An 18,288-nucleotide genomic window follows, 5' to 3' on the forward strand; every position below is an offset into this window, starting at 1 on the left:
AGTCTCTAAGGTGCCACAAGTACTCCTTTTCTTTTTGCGAATACAGACTAACACGGCTGTTACTCTGAAACCGTTCTTTTGTAAATAAGAGCTAGCAAGGAAAGGGTCTCTGTGTTGGGTTTGTACAGAACCTAGCACAACAGGGCCCTGACTGGGGCTCCTCGACAGTTACCACCATCCAAATGATAAATAATGTCACAGTTCCAGGCCCAGCCGCTCTGCTGTCCTCTTGCCGAGTGTGTCCCCTCAGGTGTCAGGCCTCAGGCCTTTACCTCTCCTGAGGTGAAATGCTGCAGTTCTCCAACTCAGAGACCCGGCCCTGGGCTACAGCCCCCTGTGGGTCAGCCGACATGTCTGTCCAGGTTCAGCCCATGCAATTCCTCCCTTCAGGAATCGGGGACCAGCCATGAACACAGTGACCAGATGGTCTTCTTAAACCACAGCATTGTTTATGTTAAAAAAAGAAAATCAGAGAAAAAGGATTTGGAAGCAATGATCTACACCTCTCACCATCCCCTGCCAGTAACCTAGGCAGACCAAGGTCACAGCCTGGCTCATCAAAACACCCCCTTCCCCCTTGAGAACATGTTCGCTTTTAAACCTGCCAGATTGCTGCGTTCATCAGCCTTTCCCTGTCTTGGCCTGATCTCTCACCAGCTCTGAAGTGTTCACGGAGAAGTGGCTTATCTTGAGCCATTCTTTCCCCTCCTGCTTGTTTTTCCCCCAACAGCCCCCTATTAAACTAAACCCATATATTCTTTGAGTAGCACCCCAATAGAATCACCACATAACCAGCTTACCAATACCCAACTCAACAGGCAGTATGCATGAGTTATTGCAGAGCAAGTCCAAATCTGTCACAAATAACAATAAAACCACGGCACAGCGCATGGGGCATAGATACATGTGCAGTTTAGGAATCCTAGAATGCATCCAGATTTGGGAAGAGTTCCATCTTTGTGCTAAACTCTGTTTGTTTGATTGTGAAGCCATAGTCCCTACTCCCTCCTTCCCACTGGTTCTCTGTCTTGTCCACCTATTGCATGCCGTCTGAAACTTTGGCCCCCTTCCTGCAATGGACTGAGCATGGGTTCACCACCTTTACTTGATCGGTGCCCCAGTTGGGGTCCGCAGGAGCACAGGGGCCCACCCACATGCAGTGCTGGACTCTAAGCTCCCCTTCTTTGCTAGTGGTATGTACAGGATCACAAAATAAAATAAGAACCACCAAAACAACAGCAGCAGGACCTAGAGGCCCCAGATAAATCCAGGGCTCCATTATGCTGGGTGCTGTACAAACACCCAGTGAAATCCAGTTCCTGCCCCCAAGGAGCTTACGATCATCATAGACCAGACAAAGGGGAGGGAAACAGATATAAAACACTGAAGTGACTTACCCAAGATTACACAGCAGGTCCACTGCAGCACTGGGAGCAGAACCCAGGTCCCCTGACTCCCTGCCCGGTGCTTTATTTGCTAACCAATTTATGTGTTTAAATCCAGGACCGGGCATTTTGGGGAAAAGTTATTGGAATGGCTCCACAGTGTAGATCTTCTCCAGGTCAGCTCACTTACAACCCTCCTGTCCCTGTTATGTATGAGTGAAGGAGATCTTACCCTAGATGCCTTTGGTCTGGGAACCGTTTCTGGAGGGCCTTGTCCCTGCAGTCTAGGAGGAAGCCCTGCCTCCCTGAGCTAGATTCTCCTCTGTCTCTCTGGATTTTTTCCTCTGGTCCCTTTTGTTTTCTCAGAGAGAAAAACAAATTGCAGCTCCAGGATGGCGTGAGGGGCAAAGTCCAGCGCTGCCTTTCGCCACTAACTGCTCTGCCTACAGATCTAAAAATCATCCCCATGAGTAGGTTTATATGCAGCCTGGGAATAAATACAGTAATGCTCTCTCTATAGCCAGAGGTATTTGAATCTACTTTCATTTCTCCCATTCCCATTCCCCTCCCCGCTCAGATACGCAAAAAACAATAATAAAATATTACAGTTAAACATTGAATTTTCAAAGCTACAGTTTGCAACGTTTCCATTCAAATAAACAATGCAAGGCTGAGCAACGAATAAACACACAGGCAGGGGAATAGCAGCTGGTTGTAAAAGCACAGGGGTTGCTTTGATTCAGGCAATGCTTTCTGACCAGGCTCTGTGCTCAGGGGCTGCCAATCCGGCCCTGGTGTAAGGCCAGGCACTGCAGTCGGGTTTCCCCCGGGAGGAATTGGACCCAAGCTCTTCACCCCCCCAGCATACAGCCCTGGTGAGTGGCAGGGAGGGCGAGCACTGCGGCTGATGCTAGGCTGTTCCTAGACGGACATATCCCCCCCCAGCACCCTGCTGTGTGCGCAGGATCAGAGCCCGCCGGCGGCTGGAGGGGTCTCTCTCTGTCCCGGGGGGGGGGGGGGGGCCCGCTGCTGCGCCCCCTCCCTCGCCCAGGTGGCCAGTGGGCTGCACCGCAGCCCCGTGATGGAGGCACCAGCCCGCCGAGGCGATTGGTCTGCGAAGCGGTGACGTCGTGGAGCACCATCACCTCCTCTTCCCCATCATCAGCATCAGCCCCCCCCCCGCTCCCCCCCCCCAGGCCCATCTCCAGCTTCCCGGTCTCCCCCTCCTGCGCAGGCAGCTGAGCGCACAGCCCGGGCGAGCGGATTTGTACAAACCAGAGAGCAGCAGGAAAAGGGGGAGACGAGCCCCCCACCCCCCGAAAGGCACCAGGGCATCATGGCACCCATTGGGCTCAAGGCTGTGGTTGGAGAAAGTAAGAGGATGCTTCTCTTGTGGGTCTATTTCCCCTTCTGATCGCTCCCCTCCCTTCCCCGGGCTGTGCGGGTGGAGGCTGGATGGGTGGGGGGGGGGAGATCTGGGAGGTTAGATGGGCTCTGTTTGGATGTGGGTGGCGGGCGGGGGGCGGGGGGGGGCAGGATCTGTTGGGGAAACGGACCAGAGTCTTGGTAATCTTTTGCAGGAGAAAATAGAAAGTGGGGGCGGGTTTGGAATTGCAGATGCGCAATCCGGACCCTTGCAGTCAGGATCAACGGCCAGCTGGGGGTGGCGGGTGGTGGGGGGAGATAAAGGGGGCAGGGGAATCAAACCAGAGGAAACTGGAGAAACACATGGGGAAATGGGGGTGTATGGGGGGGTGTTGCCATTGTTTGATTGAGGGAGGGGGGCGGTTGGGATTTTTCTGCAGTGCTGGGGGAGGGAGATGGAAAGGGACAGCAAGCTGAGCCGTTTCCCCAGGCTCTGGGTCCTAGTGGCTTTGTCCAGCAGGCAGCGGTCGCCTGATTATCCCAATAAATAATCATAGGAATGATCATCATTAATAATAATTAATAAATACATCCCAGATGATTCCCCAGAGCCTCCGGGCATGGGAGGGCGGGGGTGGGGGGGGAGAAGGAGGAGTGATCTCTGCCTGGGCCAATAATAAATAAACACAAAATTACCGGCTCCTTCGCCGACATTGGCAGCGTTATTTTGCGCAGGCACAGACAGCCCTTGCTGCTACGCCAGGTCCTGCAGTGTCAGGGCAAAGCCTTCTGGACTCCCTGCTCCCACCCCCAAAATCAAATCAAACCGTGCAAGCAGCACCCAGCTTTCCCTTCCCATCAGGAACATGCCCCCAAGGTGGTGGAAGCTGTTCAAGCTACCCAAAGAAATGGTTCAGATAAAGGCCGACTCTTCTCTGGGCTTTGAGCTGGGCACTTTGGCAACCAGGGTATTTCTTTGTGCAGTTGCTCTGATTGGGGGGGCATAAGCTCTTGTGTATGAATCCAAGGTGCTGTTTTTGGCTCACCGTTGATATCTTCTCTAGCTGGGGGGCCGAGGGGGGAATCTATGATTCTCCCCCCCCATGGTGTTATTCTTAGTATCTAAATAAGGGGTTCTTATTTTTGGAGTGTATGCAGCTGGACAAGTGGGGAGTTCCTCTACAGAGTGCCTGCATTCCTCGTGCCATAATAATCTAATCGAGAAACTTTTATGCCTAAACAACTAACAACAAAAACGGTATAAAATGGTGACAACTTCCTCTGAGTCCCCTCTGCCATGAATCATGTAAATCCTTCACTCTCTTTAAATTAATTAACCTTGTATTAGTTACTTAAATGGAAACTAGGCAAAATGTTGCCTTAAAAAGTCATCGTTCAATTTTTTGTGTGTGTGTGTGTGCTTAGCAGTGGGAATGGGAGAAATACATGTCGATTCGAATAGCTCTGGCTACCAAGAAAGCGCTCCTGGAGCTTTGTGCATTAAGAAGGCAGGGTCTTATTTAACAATCCTCCACACCACAGCCTCGGCTCCAGGCTGCAGATGGTGCGGCTGAAGTGCGGTGGTGTGACTGTTTGGTGGGATGATCCCATTAGATTTATGTCCTGCTTTGTTCCAAGAAATCACCTACCCAGAGAGCTAACAGACAGCTCTGCACCAGTCTCGCTCTGCTTTATTTTCCAAAACCCTACAGCTCAGCTGTGGCTCGGTCAACTCCGTCAGGGGGGAGAAAATCCTTTGGTTCTAGTGCTGCAAGATAATCCTGGAGGGGGGTGAGGTGGAATTTAAAATGTTTTGCTGCATTTAATTCTCTGGCACTAGATTGTCCTCTTTCACTCTCTAGCGTGTGAAAAGTAGGTTATGAAACCGATAGGATGCACAATGTATCGCTGCGTTCCTGAAGAGCATTACTTGGAAAAGCTAAAGGTCTCATCCGACCCTCCTTCCTCAGTCAAAACCCCCAAAGGCTACAAAGCTAGTGATGTGGACTTTTCACATATTTTCTTTCTTTGCTTGAATACAATAGCATTGGCCTGCTAAACCCAAGGTTGTGAGTTCAATCCTTGAGGGGGCCATTTAGGGATCTGGGGCAAAAATTGGGGATTGGTGCTGCTTTGAGCAGGGGGTTGGACTAGATGACCTCCTGAGGTCCCTTCCAACCCTGATATTCTATGACAACATTAACCATCACAAGTCACACACACTGTCTTGTTCTAACCACCATGATGGGCATCTGACTGAAGGCAAAACTTTAGCCTTCAGGAGTCTTATAACAAACTGCACTGTTCACAGAATCACAGAATATCAGGGTTGGAAGAGACCTCAGGAGGTCATCTAGTCCAACCCCCTGCTCAAAGCAGGACCGATCCCCGACTAAATCATCCCAGCCAGGGCTTTGTCAAGCCTGACCTTAAAAACTTCTAGGGAAGGAGATTCTACCACCTCCCTAGGTAACGCATTCCAGTGTTTCACCACCCTCCTAGTGAAAAAGTTTTTCCTAATATCCAACCTAAATCTCCCCCACTGCAACTTGAGACCATTACTCCTTGTCCTGTCCTCTTCTACCACTGAGAACAGTCTAGAGCCATCCTCTTTGGAACTCCCTATCAGGTAGTTGAAAGCAGCTATCAAATCCCCCCTCATTCTTCTCTTCTGAAGACTAAACATCCCCAGTTCCCTCAGCATCTCCTCATAAGTCATGTGTTCCAGTCCCCTAATAATTTTTGTTGCCCTCCGCTGGACTCTTTCCAATTTTTCCACATCCTTCTTGTAGTGTGGGGCCCAAAACTGGACACAGTACTCCAGATGAGGCCTCACCAATGTTGAATAGAAGGGAACGATCACGTCCCTCGATCTGCTGTTCTTCCCTCAAAAGAGCTTTTTTAATCTGTAAGATAACCAGTAGCTGGGTATCCCTCTAATATCAGAGTATCTATAATACTCACGCTAGATTCTCTCCCTGGGCAGGGAAATGCTGCATAGGACACAGGTAATTTGGACTGTGATTGTCCAGAGAGCTCCATGTAATCTGACCCCTGTTGGCTTCATTGGGGCTTGGGATTCTGCCTACAGAGAGCTTTCGTTGTAGGATCAAGGCCTTGGAGAGAGTTTGCTCTCCATTTCCTTGGAATTGTCCTATCTGGGAGGTGGAGCTCATCCCCTGACCATAGGTCCCAGCTATCTGCGTGGGAGTCCTGTGCTTCCTCATGGCCTCCTGACCAGAGTGGTTCCTGCAGGACTTCCTCACTGGCCCTGCCCACCTTTTCCCATGGGTTCACTGGGCAGTTGCCCACACTGTGCAAGGTAATGCTGACTATGAAGATTATTGTGGGCTGGGATGTCCAGGAGGTTTTTCTGGCGGTGGTGGTGGTGGTGATGATGATGCCATGGAGAACAGTTGTCCTGATCCCGAGGCCACCCACTGATCCTGTGCACAGACGGGGTTACCTCTTGAGTGGAGAAGACAACGGAGCATCATCCTGCCATGGCTCCCTCTTTTACATGGCCCCACTCTTCAAAGAAAGGCACCGGGCCTGGCTCCCCTCTAGCCCTTGGTGATAACTTTGTAGACTTGCCTCTGAATTCGCAGCCAACTCTTGTCATGATGATACCTTTTCTGGGGCCATTCCATCCAGTACGTCACCCCTTCCAGTCACCCCGTCCACCCACCCGGTGTTGCGTTTGAGAGCAAACACCGTGCAGCCCATGCGGTTGCAAAAAAGTCTCATAATTCTCCCCAGAAAAAAAAAAAAGTCACATTCCTGGATGAAACTTTCCAGGTCTGGCCTCTGCCCACAGGCGTCTTGTAAATTCTGAGTAAAATCTCTCCAGCGTATCTGAGGACAGTGACGGTTAAACCCTGATTCCCAGCCCTTTCTATCACCATTTCATGAAACTCCGGTCCACCCTTTTTTGGGCAGGAGGAGGCTGGGGGGGGGGGCAGGAGATGAAGTTACCGTATTTGCCAGCTGCCCTGTTTGACCCAGGTTTGTCCCTATCTTTTAAAAGCCAACTGTGGTGCCTAGTGGAGCTGGCGTGATTGTTTTTAAACCACGTTGGCCTTCCAACAAGTAGAAGGAGATGTGCTAAGCAGGCAGGAGTGTGTCAGGGTGCAGAGCAGATGAGTTGGGGTAGAGTTTGTACCTTTGCCTTGGGATTTACTGGGGGATTCCAGCTCGCTCCAATGGGCTGCTCTTCCTGCAAGCAGTGGACAAAGCAGGTGGCTGCCAAACCACGTTAGAAGGGAGCATTGCACAACTTTAAACGAGCATGTTCCCTAACTGATCAGCAACGAAACAGTGTTAACTGGGACGACTTTAAGTGAGGAGTTCCTGTACTTTGATCTCGGCCTTTGTGTCCCTGAATACAATGGGCCTGGAATACAGGGCAGAGTAATGAGCATCTCTGGTCATCTCCTCCCCAACTAGGTCCTAAGGGTATTTTCTTCCTCCCTTGGCCAGTCTGCTTCTTTTTGCACCTCTCCTAGGCCAGCTGGGTTAGATTGTCAACTTGTTCCTCTGCTGAGTTCATAGAGCTTTCCCACATGGAGCCCCATTGCTTCAGTGAAGCGGTTATGGGTTAAAGTGCAGCTAAAGGAGAGCAGGCTGGTTATGGGTTTGTAAACAGTGCAGCTAAAGGCGAGCAGGCTGTAAACACTGTGCCAGGTCCATTGCCCTCAGCCATTGCACACGCCTAGGATTCTCTTTCTCCTCTTTGAATTTAATTTCCTATTTATTATTACTGTTTCTTTTAAAAGAAATGAACTCTTGTGTCGCACCGCAAAGTCAAGGACTTAAATCTGCAAACAGTTTAGGGCATTTAGACCCTTTAAAAATGATTTAGGACTCTGACAAGTTTACAAACCCTTGCCCTGTACATATCAGAAACAAAACCATTGTTACAACAGCCTTTGTTTAAAGAGACACTATAAAGGAATATAGTAGACATCTTTATTATTAGAATGAATGGGAGCCGTGTGTCAAGAATCCACTGAGTTGCTTGGGAAATCTCCATCAAGGTACCTGAAACCATGCTGCCCATATGGAGCATCCCCTATTTTAGCTTCCTTGTTAGATGTCTGACTTCATCACTGTTCATGATTTTCAAGTGAAAGCCGCAAATATATACAAGAGGTACAGGGTGCTCACGCTAATGGTGCTGAAGGATGCCGAACTCTCGCATGTTGGGATTTGTAAAAGAATTAACAAACCTTAGCTTCGTATTCGTTTTTTTGGAATGCATACACACTCTCCTTCTCTTCACGTACATCTACACAATCCGAGAAACTCTTCTTATAGTCACACAAATGATCAAGTGCCCAGGGCTGGCAGGCCATCCACAACTCACCCCCGTGGGACAGATTTTTAAAAGCGCTCAGCATGCTGGGTACATTGGAACTGAGCCCTCTTGAAAAGCTGGCCTGAATAGTGTCGAATGGGCTGATTCTTCACTGCCTTGCCCCTTGGGTAGTTATTTAGGCCCAGATGCTCAAGGCTTCTAATGTCCACGGAAATCATTGGGAGTCAGGTGCCTAAATATCTTTGAGGATCTGGGCCTTATACCTGTGCGAGAGCATGTGGCATCTTGCTACCAGCATGAATGGAGGATTCTGATTTCTTAGCCTTCAACACCCACTTGCACAGGCTCATTGACCACCCAAGGTGCAAGGCAGGGGAGAACCAGCCCTTAAAGTATCACGGCTGAGGTGTTACTGAATGCAAAGATTCTGCATTTGTCTGAGCTCCCCCTCCCCAAATAAATTAGATATAACAAAGGAAATTATGGCTAGAGTGATAGCTTCCAACAATGCAATCTGACATTTCATCATAATATATAAGCCTTTTTTGGGTTTAATTTTCCTTTTTATTCTGCCCCCCCCCCCCCGCCCAAACTGTAGTTTAAAAAGAGAGCTCTGCATCTCCCTAACGATCCACTCCCTCCTACAGTACTTACACAAAGTTTTCCCTAGGTTTTGGCATTTGGGCAGAAAGATGCACGTCCTGTTTCAGACCAGCACAAACAAAACCAAGACGACTTCATTGTGGGTGATGAGGGAGTCTGCAACTAACCCTTCCAATCAGACTTCCAAGTGCCCATGATTTCAGGCAGATTTCTTAAAGTGCGCCACTCTCAATATGCTGAGTGCTTTTGAAAATCTGCCCTTCCACGCAGTGCCGCAGGAGCATTAAGGAACTCCTGGTGGCGGTAAAATTTGTGGTCCTGCATCCCTGCAATGCAACCCTTCAGATTGAGTAACCAGGAGGGGCAACTCTCCAGGTGGTTGGAAAAACTGCTCCTGCTCCCCTTGACCTTGATCAGAATTCTGTTGCTGAGCTCAGGGAGAGAGGTTATGGGCTACCTCCTGCTATCTCTGTACACTTGGTAGTCATGTTTAATAGTACACATGTGGCACCCTGGAGCTCGCATCTCTGTGACCGTGCCCTAAAGGAATCTTTAAAAACAGAATAAGTCCTTCTGTTTAAGGGCATTGGGCCTGATTCTTCAACACTTATGGAGGCTTCTTTGGTTGAGTAAATGTTGCAGGGCTGGGCCCTGCTTTTAAGAATGAGGTCTTATCTGTGCATTGAACCAAGTGACTGCCTCCCCACTGTTCCTAAGTCAATGAAGCCTGCTTTACAGTGATGGGCATGCTTAGGGAATAATCATTTTAGGCCTAGAGAACATGCATTGAGCCAATTTCTAGTGCATGTAAATGGTATAATAGATTACGTGTGGCTGAATGGACACAGTGGAGCCCCTCATAAGCAATCAGTGAATGGACCAGCAAAAATCAGTTGTCAACTCAAAGTGGGTCTTTAAGTAAAGATTGAACAAATTTGTGCTGGACATACATTAAGCTAGGAGTTGGTATTGGACGTGGTCCTAGGGCAGGTGTTGCTGTAGAGATTGTCACCAGCTTTTCAGAAGTGACTAGTGATTTGGGGTCCCAGGTGGCACTATGTTAGAGGCCTGACTTTCAGAAGTGCAGAGCAGCTGCCCTGGGAAAATCAGGCCCTAGAAAGGAAGGGTAATCCAGTGACAGGGGCGCTAGCCTGGTAGTTGGGAGCATAGTCAGCAACAAGTATGCAGGTCGTACCCCGAGTGTCTTTGTAGAACTACAGCCCTGGTCCAGCAACACACCAGCAACCTGCTGGCAACACCCCACTATCACACTCTGGCTTGCACCAGCCTGGGTTACAACCAGCAAGGTGACCCCAGCACACTCCAAGTCCTGGATTTCTTCAAAACCATGTGGTCTGCAATGTCCAGCTCTCTCCTGGACAGTGCAGAGAAATCATAAGGTTCATTTGTTCCTCTAAAACACACAAAACCCACTAGCTTGCCACATTAACTGAAATGAAGAGTCACTTTAATTCCAACACAGCACTAGTGGTTTAGATTAATAGTAAAACAAAATTAACAACTCTAGAACATAGGTTAAGTGATGCCAAGTAAAAGGAATGATGTTAGAAAGGATTACAAGCAAATAAAAGTGATAACACACATCTAAAGCTCTAAAACTTAATCTAGCAAGGTACAGGCTTGGTGAAAGATGGTTTCTCACCTATATTCAATTTCCAGAGACCTTAAGCCCCTGCCCCCCGATCTAGTTGAAGGACACATCTTTCTTGGCTTGCAAGAGCTCTGTTCCATTGTGTCTGGCTAGGGCTGGATGCCGAAGATGGCTTCTCTCCTTGCTTATATCGTCCAAAGTTCAATGACTGTTTCAAGAGGCAGGATGATCTCATGCTGGTTTTTCCCTTCCTGTGGGCTTCCCATCCCCATGCTGGTCCTCTATGTAAATGGAGCTTCTATTGTTTCTAGTTGCACGTTGCTTAATTTCATTGGAGACTGACAGACAACTGCCATCGTGAGGTTAGTGTGAGGTTTGCCTCCACCCCTTGTTAGCTTGATGGGACTGTTTACATGATATGTAAATACATTCTTCTTGTCTTTCAGAGAGCTTTGGAAATAACTCCCAGGTGGGGAAAACATGTTCCTTTGTCTAAGGCAGACCTGTTTACTAGCTCCCCTGGCATGCCTGGGTTAAACACACTTGAGTCATAATTCTAGCACATATCCATTACTCTTAATATCCAATGCTTATATACATCACACAAGAATATTAATGATCATGGAATTATTAGTTTTCAAATGATACTTCACAAGGTGTGTTTTGTACAAAGATTACTACAATAGTGTGTAGGGTGTGAATACAGAGGTGCTTAGTGTCACAGTCACTAGTCTCTCTGTGCCTCAGTTCCCCATCTGTACAATGGGGATAACAGCACTGCCCTGCCTGACAGGGGTGTAGTGAGGATAAATACAGTAGTGACTATGGGGTGTTCAGATACTACAATAGTGCGGGGCCACATCTTAGATAGTGGGAGCTGTATCTGAAAAGTGGGAGCTGTATCACATCACAACATATGCATGTTACACGAGATACCCACACCATCACTGGTACTTTGTAAGACCTGAGGCTGAAGGCCAAGTACCTTCAGCCAGCTGAGAACAGGTATCCCTTTTTGCTGCTCATCTTGAAGTGTATTACTGCTCTTGTGAAATGTGTTGCTGTTTGTTTGCCTAGTGAGTCTTTCCCATTGGTTAACAGCCAGTGTTGGGTAGCTAAACTGGCAATATCCTCCCAGTCATATTCTTCATCAGCCAGTCAGGTTGCTCTTATGTTACCAGTCCTATTAAATATGCATGCTGGTTTACAACTCCCCTTGGCAATGTATTTACATGCCATTAATTTCCTTATGGGCTTCAGGTTATTTCTGTAGCATGATCACATGTATAGGACAGCTGTAGATGTAAAATTAGACATATTGAAGCAAATTTTGCCTTTGGTTATACCTATGACCTGCCCTAGAGTTAATATGGCTTAACTGAGATCTGGTCTACACTGGGAATTTGCATTAGCATATCTATGTCTCTCTTGGGTGTGAAAAATCCACACCCCTGTGAGATATTGTTAAGCCAACCTAACTCCCGGTATAGCCAGAAGAATTATTCAATCGCCTTAGGTACTGCTTCTCAGGGAAATGGGTTAACTATGCTGACTGGAGGACCCCTCCCATCGGTGTAGGCAGTATCTACACTGAAGTGCTACAGTGCTACCCTTGTGTGAGGTATTTAGCCCACTTTTCTTACAGTTCCACTATTGCACCATCAATGTCAACTGGAGATTTGCCATTGATGCTAATGACGGGTGGATCAGACCCTATGTCAAGCAAACTGTACTCGTTTGAAAGGCTCCGTGAAAGATTGCTCTGCTTTTGCTCGGTTATAAATAAAACACATTGCCTCCCAAGGTGACATACAAGTTTTATTTCTTATAGGCCACCTCATTGCTAACTTTTAAATTAGCCGGTCAGTCACTTTAGTGCCATGCAAATCACCCAGAGAGGCAAATTAATTCAGAAGAATGATGGATTGGAAGATACATGCAAGATATCTAATGAGCTGGCTGTAGCCCTAAGATTTGTCCCCATCACTTATTTAAGACCTTATCCCTCAAGAGTGGTGAAGACTATCAATAAAAAGGGTAATCAAGAACAGAGGAGGAATACTCCCCCGTAGCCATTTGAATTGCATTTTTTTCTAGAAGCTACAGAAGTGAAATTGTAGCAGTTTGCTTTTTCCCCTCATTCTTAGTAAAAATAGAAATAGAAATGTAAGAGCAGCTTAGCCTGAGGATAACAGACCCAAAGTGGTGAGGCCATACAAGCATGCATATGATGATAACATCTGGTCTTGTGGGATGAAATGGCCACCAAACACATTTTTTCATGACCGTAGTTATATCTGACTGTCACAGGCTCACCTGAGGCATCCAATAGAACAAGCTCACCTTAATTTTACAGAAAATAAATTAACACTTACCTCAAGATGGCCACTTGGGCATTAAAGTACTTATTAACAGTCCTTCTCTGGTCCAGGTTTCTTGGGTTAAGACAGGGAGAGTCTTCCCGCCCTGTCCCAGCCTCTTGTAGAACTGCTTTAGATAGTAGCAGCCAACTCTTTTTATCTGGCCTGCTGGCCCCTCATTGGCCTGTGCGTACTTCAGGCCCTCTAGCCATTGAAAGACCAAATCTCACTGGTTCCACCAGCAGCTGATCCTGGGAGGCCTTTCCAGGCAACTCCTGGAGGGCTAGAATTTGCTGCTTTTCTCTTCCAAAAGGACAGCTTCTTAGGGGGCCAAGGCAGCAGGACCTCCAGTAGAGGGCCGTAAATGGCTGGTACACCCTGTCCAACCCATCTGTCTAATATTAAAGCGAATAGGCTTGATTTTTCTTTTGGTTACAATGGTGTAAATACAGAGTAGTTCCATTAGAGTCATTAATAGACACACGCGGGCAGCACGCTGCTGGCCTTCCAGACAGGAAGTTCATCAGAGCTCCTCGTTTTGCTGCTTCCCCACCCTGCAGGAGAGCCGCGGAGCCCATACTGGACCCCGTTTCAGAAAAGCACAGTCAGTCCCCGGGCTGGGTCCCAGGATGCACTAGTCGGTGGGGAGGGAGTGGTTGTGGCTGCTGAAAGGGTTAACTGAGTAACAAGCGTAGCATGTTGTCCCAGGTGAGATGGCTTCTCCCAGTCGAGGGGTCGGCAGGAAGGGTTCAAGAGTCCAAGCCCCCCCCCCAACCATTTCAGACCCTACAATTCTTCATTATTTGTATTGTGATAATGCCTAGGGGTCCCACTCATGAATCCAGGTCCCCTTGGGACCGAGTATCCTCTAGCCAAGTCTGGCTCCAGCTCGCTGGAGCTACTAGAGTTTTTGGAGCTTGTATGCGCTATGGCTGCTGCACAGGCCCTGCAGGAGTGCTGTTAGCTGAGCGGTCCCCACCTTCCTCCAGTTGTTCTGCGCTCCGTCCTGATCTACCCTGCCCGTATCTCACCCTGGGGCCAGACAGCGCCCCCACCCTATCCCTAAGCCTGGCACATCTCCCCCATGCATCCACCTTTGCTCTCTGCATGCATCTACTGTGCCCCCTCCTCCCCCCACCACACACACGGCTTCAGCCCAGTCGGACCTAGTGGGCACGGCAAGCTGGACCAGGGTGGCCAGAATTTCAAAATGAGGCAGGGTGTCCAGGGCCCAGAGGAGTGCAGCGTTTCCAGGACAAGGCTCTCTGGCGTCCGCGGTGCCGCTGTCTTTGGCAGGGTTGCTCTCCCTGAACCGGCGGCAGGCTGCCCACTAGCGTGACGTCTCTCTCCTTTCTCCCCGAGGTCGGGGCTGCTTCTCCAGCTCGCGTTCTGAAGCCATGGCTTTGCGCCTTTCTGTTCCTGTGCGATTTCTGCCTCTCTTGTGTTTTGGGCCCTGGAGCGGGACACGTCTCTCATCCAGACACTGGCACAGCGGGGCACAGTCACCTGCGTTGACATGTCCCACCCACTCCCCGCCTCGCAGACATGCGGTGCGGGAAGTGGGGCACTCCCGGAGCGGGGGGCGGCTAGGGAGGGCAGGAGCGAGCGCCGCAATGAATCCAGCCAGTCCCTCCCAGTAACTCCACTCTCTGATTCTTCTCCTTCCCCTTCAGGGATTCTCCTGAAACCCTTTGCCATTATCTCCCCCGGGTGTGCCTCAGCTGTAGTCAGTGCAAGGGATGTGATCTATTGCTATGGATTTTTTGGGTTTGCTGCCGGGTATCTGGGTACTGCAGTACTGAGGGGGCTGAGGTATGGCAGTATTGGAGGGGCCGGGAGGCTGGGATATTGTAGTACTGGGGGCTTTGGGGTACTGCAGTACTTGGGGAGGCCTAGCGTATTGGGGGCTTGGGGTACTCAGACATCCAGGGCTCCTTTGAGGATAAAAATTCTCACTCTGAGTGCTGCAGACTCCTGCCCATGCAGCACATGTGCACGGGGGCAGCATGCCGCTTGCTGCACTATGGCCTGCATCAATTTATTCCTCATTCCCAGGCCAGGATCATCCAGCCTTCAGGAAGTGGCCTGTCTGACCAAGGCTGTATTTGAGGCCGGGGGGGGGAGGTCTCTACGAGAGGACCAGCCCCTTTACCAGTTGGCTGGCTTGTTCTGTGAAGCATTGAGTGATTTTCAGACAGAGTGGGGCAGCCTCCTTGCAGGCTGAGTGCACCCCACCTCTGCCACTCATCACCCCTTTCCTGCTCTCACTATGGCGCACGGAGCCCAGAGGTGGTATCGCTGTAATTAACCCAAATCACTTGGCACACAGCCAGCCTCCCTGGGCAGAGGCATCTTTGTCAGATGAAGTCAGACCCTTGCGTTACAGCCTCATCTGTTCCCCACCCTACATCTCCCCAACCTCTGACTTGCACTGGCTGCAGGCCTTACCCGACAGCTGCCTTGACAGCCGATTTCCCTGTGGTCAGAGATGTGGAGGTCCTGAGAGGCGAGGGCCATAATGACATTCCATACGGCCACACTGGATATGCCAAATCAAAGCCGTCTGCTTGTCCCTCTAATCTGTCATCCTGCCCGTGAGTCAATGGGCATCAAGCTGTGGTCAGGACTTGCTCGCTAAGTGCCAGAAACAACACCTCCCCCACCCCACCCCGTGTTTAAATGCACACGTCAAGAGCATTGGTTATGTTGGACATCAGGCTTGCTAGGGAGACTGAAGCACTTGAGCACTGGCCTTCTGCCTCTAAGGTACCAGAGACATGGGTATTTGAAACAAATCTCATGCTTCAGGGTATAGTTTGTGGGGTCAGGAAGGGTTTCCAGCCTCCTCTCTACAGAAGATTCCACAATTGCCCTGAAGAATGCCGATGGATTCTTTGCCTTCCTCTGAAGCAGACACTGGGCTTCAGAAATCCTCTGCTCGTATTGGCTGGCACCAGAGGCTGTCGCAAATCTCAGTGGGCTGATCTGGTGCAGCAGGGCCGGTGCTAGCTCAGCCCCACAACGGGCAAGGAGTAAATAAATCTGAACAAAATCGCCTCAGCCCAAACCTGTGAGCTGCTTTCAGCCGCTTGTGTAACAGACTAGCGCTGCTTGGGCAAGTCATGGCACCTCCGTGCCTCAGTTTCCCCACCTGCACAACAGGGATAATGGTACTGAACTCCTTGGTAACGCGCTTTGAGATCAGTGGATGGAAAGTGCTGCAGGTGAGCTAGGCATTGCTATTGTTGTTGTTCTAGACGCGGGCTATGAGCTTGGGCAGCGGCTCTGGTGCCGTGGACTGCATAAAGCAAAAAGGTGCATTCTATCAGGGGCCATGCAGCAGCCAGGGGAGGGCACTGAACAGCTCAGCAGCCCTACCAGAGCTCAGAGGCGCACTTTTAACAGCTCCCTTAACTAAGGAACTGGTGGACAGCAAAGGCAATTTATGGGGCCTGCCCTAAACCTCTGACCAAGAGCTCTCACTGGGCAGGAGATGTAGCATTGGATCTGATGGAACTGCGGGCAGACGCCACTCGGATGGCTCACGGCAGATCTTCGAAGCCCAGGATCAAACAGACTGCAGCTTGCTGCAGAGCTGGGGGTGGTGGAGGAGGAGGAAACTGACTGCAGGGTACTGAGGCTGGCAGTTAACCTGCCAGAGACAGCCGCCCATCCACAGCCTGCAGGGCCTGGGGCAGGTTGGCAGTGGGGACCTGCGTGGCTGCCCTGAGAGGACTCTGCCGGGGCTGCAAAGCCAGAATCCCTCACCTGGCCAGCTTGTTCTCTCTAAACCTGTGCGTTCAGGGGGCTGCTCTTGCCAACCCTAGAGCACCACTGACAAAAGGAGGGTCAAAATGGCTCCTGCCAGGCAGCGCCGAGCCAGAGGATAAGGAATGCCAGCAATCCCCCTCTCCAGCACCCTCCCATCAACCAGCTCCAAACACGGCGATGCACCTTAGCCCTTGCAAGGAGCAGGGTGCCGCTGACGAGCAAGTCCCAGCAATACCCCAGGAGCAGCCAGGGTTGTAGCGGCCTTGGCATCCCCAGGCCTGGGTACTATCGCATGGGAGCCAGAGGCCCTTGCACACAGGACCTGGCAGCTACTCTGCTGCTGGCACTGCATTCTCTGCTCTGCTGGCTCTCGGCTGTATCCCCGGTTCAAGGTCTGGCCTGTTTCCTCAGGCACCAGCTGTGAGAGCCGCTGCAGTCGGAGGAGAAAGGGGCTGCAGGCAGGGGTTGGTTTGGGTATGCAGAAATGGGCCTGGCCATAGGTGAGGTGCGTGGGACCCTGTCCTTTGCACAGGGTTCCTCAGAGCCTGAATCACTGCTAAGACAGTCTTGTGCCACCTCAGATCCCTTACCACCACCCCCCACGCCCTGGGCAGTGCCAGCATGTGGCAGCCCCTCAGTCCTGGTGCGATCTGCCAGCCCAACCATGAGAAGGTGCCCAGCCGCAGTGTGGCGGAGAGGGGGCTCTTGGAGGGGAAAGACGCTGCTGACTCCATCTGCAGGCTGGGCAAGGCCTCTGCCCACACAGCTGGAGCCCAGCCATCAGCCAGACGCCTGCTCCGGGAGCCACTGCAATGCCAGGGAAAAATACTGCAGCCCAGTGCTGCAGCAGCAGCTGCTTTGTGAGAGGGAGAGGAGAGTCATAGTTGGAGGCCGGCCCTTTGAAGGACAGGATCATCCTCGCGCCCAACAACATTAGGGCCAGCGATGGGTCCCAGAGTAGTGAGTTTGGGTTCAGACCGGCCAAGCTCCTTGGCACCCAGGGGAAGAGAGGGAGGGTAAAGGAGATGAGATGTCCCCTTTTAGATGAGCCACAATCCCTGCTGTCTCTCACATGCACAGAGACTGGATCCAAGCCCCCAAGCTGATTTCCAGCCTCCTGCCTCAGACACATCTGCCCTTTGTGTTTCCCAGCAGCAAGCACAATGCTACCGGGGGCAGAGAAATGGTGGTGGGAAGGGATGACTCAGCTTGGTGCCGGGAGGGGGCGTTATTGTTTCTGGACCAGAGGGAGATGGCATGTGTGACGGGGGAAGACATTTCTCCCCTGGCAGTTTGTATAAGGCTGGATTTATCTGGAACCCATTGAAGAAGGAAATCTCCTTTACGCCCAGGTCGGGCCAGATTTGTACAGGTATTCAGGTGGCTAATGCCTAGTGGGATGTTCACAAGTGCCCAGTGCTTATCTAGGCACCTATATACGCCTTTAAAAGTCTGGCCCTAAGGGACTTGGTCAAGGTCACACAGAAGTCTGTGGCAGAACAGGAACTTGAACCTGGCTCTCCCAAACCCAGGCTAGTACCCTAACCCCAGGACTATCCTACGTCTCTGTAAACCCAACAAAGATCTGAATAAAAGGTGGTTGCAAATATATATATTTGAACTGATTAGTCTGATCTGGCATGTGGGTTCTGGAGCATCTTCAGACAGGATGTGGCCGTATCCCGTGCAGAAGCCACGGAGCGATAGTTAATTCACCTCCTTGGAAACCCCAGATCATGGCCTCCTAAGCATCCGTTTGCCTAGAAATCTGGAAAACCTCACGGTCTTTCTCTGCTTTCGCCTCAGCCATTCTGCTAGCTGGAGTTGCAAACAGTATGGCCAGGGGATCACCTGGAAACCATCCTTTCCTCACAG

At 50.4% G+C, this 18,288-nt stretch overlaps 1 protein-coding gene across 2 annotated transcripts in view; it reads left to right on the top strand.

Annotated features, from left to right (window-relative positions):
• The first annotated feature begins 2,588 nt into the window (after nucleotides 1-2,588).
• STXBP1 (syntaxin binding protein 1) overlaps nucleotides 2,589-18,288 on the top strand; it is a 66,467-nt gene continuing 50,767 nt past the window's right edge. For both annotated transcript variants that reach the window (XM_084649801.1, XM_084649802.1), the window contains exon 1: nucleotides 2,589-2,758. In XM_084649801.1, the coding sequence (XP_084505927.1) occupies nucleotides 2,722-2,758 (37 nt within the window). In that variant the 5' untranslated portion in view covers nucleotides 2,589-2,721. The remainder of the gene's footprint in view (nucleotides 2,759-18,288) is intronic.

Source organism: Lepidochelys olivacea, assembly GCF_965140295.1.
Source record: "Lepidochelys olivacea isolate rLepOli2 genome assembly, chromosome: 16".
In the NCBI taxonomy this organism is placed as follows: Eukaryota; Metazoa; Chordata; order Testudines; family Cheloniidae; genus Lepidochelys; species Lepidochelys olivacea.